This window comes from Fusarium redolens (assembly GCF_020744475.1).
Source record: "Fusarium redolens strain MPI-CAGE-AT-0023 chromosome Unknown BKA55scaffold_18, whole genome shotgun sequence".
Taxonomy (NCBI): domain Eukaryota; kingdom Fungi; phylum Ascomycota; class Sordariomycetes; order Hypocreales; family Nectriaceae; genus Fusarium; species Fusarium redolens.
This window is the reverse complement of record NW_025763681.1, coordinates 74,972-82,048: the sequence shown is the minus strand read 5'-3', so window position 1 is coordinate 82,048 and position 7,077 is coordinate 74,972. Positions and strand designations below refer to the sequence as shown.

Genomic DNA, 7,077 nt, shown 5'->3' with positions numbered 1-7,077 from the left:
TAACGGGCAGGGCCCAAGAGGTCTTTGCCGTAGTTGTCATATTCTCGTGCCTGATCACCGAAGTAAAGGGGTTTAATCTTGAACCTTGGGCTCCTTGGGATGCCGTTATGCTGTCCGTGGGATGTTTTGTAGTCGGGACTCCATCCCAGTTCCCCTGCAGAGGCAAATCCGAGAACTTTGTTGTTTTCTCCGGGTAAATGATATAACAATGAGTGCTGTCCTCCGGCTGGAGGTGTCGAATAGTGAGCTCCTTTGAACAAAGAAGGATAGGGCGGCCCAGGCTTTCGAAAGCCAGTCCAATAAGTAGAACAATGCTAGCACGATTCATCTTGTCAACTCTTTGGCTTCTACTAATTGACTGCAGCGATATCCAGAGGAAGTTTCTCAGTTCAACTGTGAGAGGGGAATGAGAATGCAAACGGTTTTGCCATTAAAGGCCGAAAACATCATTGCTCAATTTATGTGCACCCATATGTGACCTCACCCTTTCATCCCTATTTTGCGCACCTGATGGGATCCTCTGGCGTGATGGTGAAATGAGGACATTTACTACCGCTCCAAAGGTTTCCCCATGTGTGTACTACGTGTTGGTGGCTAACCGACAACCTTGCGGCATGTTAGGCATTACGACGCAACGTGAACCAAGTAGGAGGTAGATTGTGTATGTTTAAGGGGAGGCTTAGTGGAACTTTCCGTGAAACGCCTCAATAATGCGGAATCCTGCTTTCCTAAGCATCCCTTTGAGCTTAATGACATTTATCTTAGTGCGGTTGCAGGAGAGGGAGAACAAATTAAATGTTTTGTGATGGTACTTTGAACTTGTTGAGTCACGGAAGCTATTGGACGAAGTTCAATCACGCTCTATTGAGCCTAGCGGTGCTCAGGCCTCGACCGCTAGACCAGCCACCATGAAGCTAGGCTGATCGTACGCGTACGCCTTCAGTCCAAGTAACGCTAAGGTTTCTATTTCTGCTTGACCAGCACAAAAGTGCAGCGACAAATATAGGATGGGGTGCTTGCAACGTAAAATGAGGACGCGTCATCAGAAGAAGGGCTGTCGCGAGACATCTGATCTACTGGGCTTGCTGAGAAAACTGCGTCATGTCTTTGCTCCGCAGTAACTACAGACAGTTTAGCTTGTAAATCACTTGAACCGAGAGTGCCTCTCAAAGAGTTCCATGGGCAGGAAGGGAAAGGCTATGCCGGTGCTTTACCATTGATATCCTTACCAATTGCCCTCCATATCCTTTACACTCGCGCTGTGACAGTCTCTCTATTGATACACATTAAACACAGCATACCATGAAGTATTCAACTTTCTTTTATGTTAAACGTATGGCCAAGCTTGGCGAATATAAACCACTTCCATCGCAGACAGGGAGTGGTTTGTGCCACGTTGAACGCCATCTGCCACGACACAAACAACTAATATCAAGAGCCCGGCAAAGATGGGTCAAATTTTGGTCTACCGCCGTCAGTGGCACAATCATAATCATGTAAGTTCGATCGAGTCAAGCTGACTTTGGATAAAGAGTACCTATAGCTACTAATACTTGAGATAGGGCGCCTTTCTTCTTGATCGTTTGTGTCATATTGCCAGACACCCTTGATGCCTATAAGACGTCGCGCTTGACGTTTCACGACCGATTTGACCGACATGGAAATTCAACGTATAATGCTGCGGTCTGGAGCACAGAATTGTCGCGCCTCGTCTTTCCGGTAATGTGTCATTCTCACAACGATTATTGGAGACCTCATCCTCTCCTCTCGGCGCTTTCTGTAGGCTGCGCAAGTGTCGAGGCAGATGTATGGCTTAGTCCAGATGGAGAAGACCTCCTTGTCGGCCATGACAAACAATCCCTTTCCTCCAGCAGGACACTACGATTACTCTATCTCGACCCACTGTTGCAGATCCTAAACTCGATGAATCGGCCAGTGTCACAAAAGGCCTTTAACTCCACGGACCAGCCCGTGGTGCCTTTTTCACAGAGCCGGATACGACATTAATACTGTTCATCGACGTGAAGGACGACCCGGTGAAGACATGGCCTTTGGTTCTTCGTCAGCTAGGACCTTTACGTGATGAAAGGTACTTATCTCGACACGAGAACCATGACCACAAATCAGTCATTCTGGGCTGGGCCCATAACCATCGTGGGCACAGGAAACATAGTTCAGCGGCGCGACATCAATATAGGTCCAGACCTTAAAGAATGGCAGCAGCGCCATGATGCCTTTCTTCACGCTCCTTTGCATTTGCTTACCGAAACTGGATTCAGTCAAAGTGGCGAGTTTTACTGCCCTGATGAATTTGAAAACGAGTTCTATACGGTACTGCCTCGGCCCCTTTCAGTAAGGCCATTGGAAGTGCTCGAACGGGCTTCAGCGGGCAGCAGATGGAAACTCTGCGAAACTAGCTTTAAATTGCAAAACCTCGAAAGCTCAAGTCAAGACTATGGGGATTACCTAGCTGGCTGATAGCCTACAGAGACTACGTGTGGAAAATACTTGTGTAGGAGGGTATTGATTTGTTGAATGTAAATCATATCGCTAGTGCGGCGATGAAGCATTGGGAGTCAGACTGTATGAGAGAGACTGTGTGGATATATGTAACTATATCTTATTTATTTTTCTACACGCTTGGGTTCATCTGGTATATGAGACGACTAGCAGTTCGATGAGTTTCTGTTAGACAAGTAGAAGCATGAAGGTAGTTACTACTTATGAATATATCCTTAAACCTAAGAATTTCTTAGAACGTATATAAAAATAATGACATCCTTATTACCTCAATGCTTAACATACTACTCAGAATAACATCAGTATAAACGCAAATAAAATTTATCTTAATACAGTCTCCTTATATTGTCTACGGCTTCTAAATCTTTTATGATCTAACACACTATTTTCGATGGTCCTGAGTAAAACACAATGTATTTGGGCAGCAATAGACCATGCCTGGTAGCTCGGACCCCGTAGCATTCTTTAATCGAGTCTGTAGCCTTTTTCTCCCTCACTTCCCCACCATCCGCAATTGAACCCAGACCAGCGGTGAGAAAAGGACTGCGGTTGCTGTGAGAACGAGAAATGCGTTTCGAATTTTGATTGCATTGATCAGAGGCTGAATTGCACTTACACCCGCAGCACCAAGCAGGCAACGGCACAAGTTATTAGTCGCAGTAGCACCAGCTGAGTTTTCCGGGAAGATATCAACTAAAATGGTCGAATTGATGTTGAATATCGCCGTTGCAGTTATGCTACTGCATAGTAGCTTCGCACCATGCATTCACCGAACATCCCCCAAGACCTGCTGAGTCTCCATCGAGGAAAGACGGAATGATATTACCCTCACACCCCACAACAAGGTAGTGTCGCTATGCTCCATTGTTTTCCTCATACCATGAACTATCAACAAGATAAAGAAGCTTCGTCTAGAATCTGGACAGTATAAAGGGGGATATGCAGCTCACTATTGATTATCACCGTCAATAATCAAGGCGCCTTTCGTCGACCAATGTTGCGAATAGCTCCCTTGGTAGCTTCCCTTGCGGGACTGTCTTATGAAGCTGTTATTCTTCCTCTCGAGGCCAATATTGAGAACTCTCCAGCAGCATAGCTCAAACAACTTGTCACCTATACTCTCCAACCCACCCCCTGCAGCTCGAGATCATCTCCTTGATATTCGAGTCTATTTGACTGATCTCGGGAACTCCCATGGCTACGCGTCCTATCTGTGGCGGCTGCGGCGGCATGGTGATTCTCACCAGTATTCCCTACATAGCCTAGCTTACCAACGCCAGCCCAGAATGCCCTGTCGTGAGTTCTCGGCCTCCAGGCCCAGCCGGCTCCTCCTGCAATGGGCAGATGATAGAATCTGAAGCTGTAATAGGCTGCAACAGTGCCCATCAGAAAAGCGAAAATGATGTCGAAGCCGTCGTGCTCGTAGTCGAACCATCTCGAGCAGTTAATGTAGACGGCTAGAGCAAAAGGTACGATAACCAGGACCAAGAGATACAGAGGGGCGCCGGCAGCCTGGCGGCGCTGTGACTGGATTTGCGGGTCGCGTCCGTTATCCGTCATGGGAGAAGAAGATCTTGACGGTTCATACTCCCCGGATCGCGACGGAAATGCCTCGTGCCTCCATTTCATGCTAGGCGGGACGAACGGGATATTAACAGCCAACTTGCTAGCGAGGAATAAGGTCAGGTAAACAAGTCCTGCAGCACTTATCGAAGAGTGCCCGCTAGGAAAGGCTCGGAATCCCTCGTTGAGCTTTGCCGAGTCCCTCTGTTGGCAAATGTCGGCTGAGTATAGTCGTCCATCAGCTAGACTATTGGCATATCCTGCCACAAGGTACTTCATAGCGTTGGCGACATCCGGCTCACATCTTGACAGCATATTAGGTCGAGGCTTGCCCAGCAGGTTCTTCATACATTGCACGAAGAAAAATGTGGAAACGAAAGACAGTGCAAGCCCCAACAGGCCCACGTGAAGCTCCCATATCTTTCGCCTCCATATCAAAGTTCGAGGTGTGTTCTTAGGTACCGTGCCTCCAGGCACAAACACGAGGACCACGCCAGCGATGATAACGGCCGGGACGATGAGAGAGAGGATTGCGGCCGAAGCGATAGAAATCGTATCCCCTTTGAACGGGTATCTGGTTGCCCATGGAAGTTAGCGAACCCGATTTGCAATGGACATCGATGAGCGACGTGCGAGATGTAGGGGTTAACCAAGGAGAAGGCTCGCTTGTTAGGCGTGAGGTTGCCCACAACCACCGAGACCACCAAGGCGATGATAAGGACCACCCAGTCGAAGGCGTAAGAGATGGAAAGCTTGACCGAGAAGTGTATATTTGAAGTTGGCATAATGTCCGTCATCTTATGATACGAGGGCATAACGTGACGCTCAGAAGCCAAAAAGAACGTCAAGCTAGGCAACGTTGTAGGCATCGCAGTCTTCAAACCCGATGCTCTGTAATTAAAAGTCTTCCTGTTAGAAAAAATTGCACGTGCACAGATACGAATACAGTCTAGTCATAGAGCTAATAGGTTCATGGGTACACGTAATGCTGTCAGCCACTTGTGAAAGGGAGAAGGTTGCAGTTCATGACTCGTCTAGCACCAAGTGTAAGAAGACTTACTCCGTCATCACCGCGATGCATTGCTAATCTGACGCGGCCGCGTGTTATGTTTTTGTGCTAAGTCGAAAGCTATGTTGGAACTTATAATAAGGATCTTAGCGAAAGAAATATACCATTTTTATCTCTAAACTTCATAACTGTCTTTCTTATAATTCAAGGTCCTGCGAATTTAGCAATAATATTAATTGTAAGTTATATTTTTTTAGAGGCTTATTTAACAACAACTCTTGCAATTGTGCACCTAAGGAAGTTAAAGAGTAAGCCCGCCATCGGGATATTCCTTGCGAGACAGGTTGACATTCTGAGCGGCGACTGCATCCGCCAGTGACGACGCTTGCGCACGTCAGTCGCACCATCTGATTGGAGAAACCTTACCAGGTTTTAAAGAGTGAGACGCTGCCTCGATTCTGGGGCCCCACCCCCCTTTCATGTTATTCCATACTGAAGATCATCGCCAAGAGATCGACCCCAGGCTTGGCATGAATGACAGCATTCATATAATTATGACCACACTCTGATCGTTGCTTGTCAAAGCGCTAAATACATTGGAACTGTCGAACGTCATTTATACAATCTCAGCCGTATAGAGCCCGTCATGAAATATGGTGGAGGTGTCTGTTTGCCATGCCGGAAACTTACGGCCGGGCTGCAGCGCTAATAGCTGCCTTGGCTCCTGCCTGACCAAGTGTGTATGTCGAGTACCGCATCAACTGAGTAAATTCGTTAGAGCCTGTGGGGTCAAGCTAATGCATGGGCCCGCAGTTTCTAACTATATGTGGTTACCACCAATTTGCGAACCCAACCTCCACTGTCCTTCCCCTCCATTGGATTTCCTTGGTACCTCGCTGATATCTCGACTTCTTACGGTCGCTATGACTTCTAATTTAGGGAATGCATTTATTGATATCGTCTGTATGTGTGTGCGAAAGAACGACATTTTTTTACGACTTTGACGCAATATACAGATGTAACCGAAGATTTCGATGACGACGAATGCTTCGCGATCGGACAGACCTACCGCCTCGTTTATCGACTCCCCTCTTCGCCTGGTCAAGAAGAAGGGATTTCCCTGACGAAAAATGATACTCACTACGGCTGGGTTAGAATAAGAAGTCGTCAATTAGTTGATGATGTCCCAAAGAAGGGAAAATGGTGTTTTTGTAAGCCTGAACGTAGAGGGAAAAGGTGGAAGAAATTCGACCAAAGACTCGGCCGTTATCGCGAGTGGCAGGAAGGGGAGGCTTTTTTCTGGGTTGACGATCAATTTGACGGTCAGGACCAAGTATGACTATCTTCTGCCCTAAATATAACTCTAGGACTGTCAATTTGGACTGTAATTGAGTCCTCAGTTGTTTCTACAGTAGTTAAATGACTTCTGAGCAGTTCAATATGGTCAGACTTCTTCCCCTTCGTTGACAGCCCGTTTGAAGATGTCAATTGCCGTAATTGGGCGACTTTCAGTCGTCTCAGTGCCAATATGAGGGTATCTTGGTCGTATTCCTCGTCAGGACCGAAGGAAAGCTCCTCTTCGTCACACAGCCGGTCCACAAGCTCTTCCGACTTAATAGATATATCTCCAGCATTCTCCCAGCCTGAAAAGTCGATATTTTCAATTCCTTTGATGGAAATAAGATGATCTTGACTTCCGTCTGGTCTTGTAGTTATTCCTGATCGAAGGAACGAGTCTCTGATCATGTCTTGTTCTTTTTTTATCCTCTCCCAAGCTCTGTAGACAATCCACGTTGTCATGATCCTTCTTTCGCTGACGGTCCACTGAGTTTTTCCTTTCCGTTCTTCTTCTAGCTCGTATATATCCATTTCCTCACGATAGAATTGTTTAAATACCCTGTTTATTGTCGTATCTAACGGCTGTAATAGGCTCGTACAGCCGGCCGGGATAAGAGCTGGAGTCACAAGCTGTCTCCTGACTTCCT

The 7,077-nt window shown here is 46.9% G+C and overlaps 2 protein-coding genes across 2 annotated transcripts; one reads left to right on the top strand and one right to left on the bottom strand.

The window, feature by feature from the left end:
* Nucleotides 1-1,120: 1,120 nt before the first annotated feature.
* On the top strand, nt 1,121-2,417 carry BKA55DRAFT_667155 (uncharacterized protein; the record flags this gene model as incomplete). The annotated part of the gene is made up of 5 exons (XM_046197814.1): nt 1,121-1,496; nt 1,692-1,935; nt 1,992-2,054; nt 2,128-2,321; nt 2,354-2,417. Exons 1-5 carry the CDS (start codon nt 1,303-1,305, stop codon nt 2,415-2,417), a joined length of 759 nt encoding a protein of 252 aa, XP_046044090.1. The 5' UTR covers nt 1,121-1,302.
* Nucleotides 2,418-3,327: 910 nt separating this feature from the next.
* Nucleotides 3,328-4,880, bottom strand: BKA55DRAFT_667154 (PAP2 superfamily-domain-containing protein; the record flags this gene model as incomplete). The annotated part of the gene is made up of 3 exons (XM_046197813.1): nt 3,328-3,602; nt 3,723-4,657; nt 4,717-4,880. The coding sequence occupies 3 exons, from the start codon at nt 4,878-4,880 to the stop codon at nt 3,559-3,561; spliced, it is 1,143 nt and encodes a 380-aa protein (XP_046044089.1). The 3' UTR covers nt 3,328-3,558.
* Nucleotides 4,881-7,077: the final 2,197 nt, after the last annotated feature.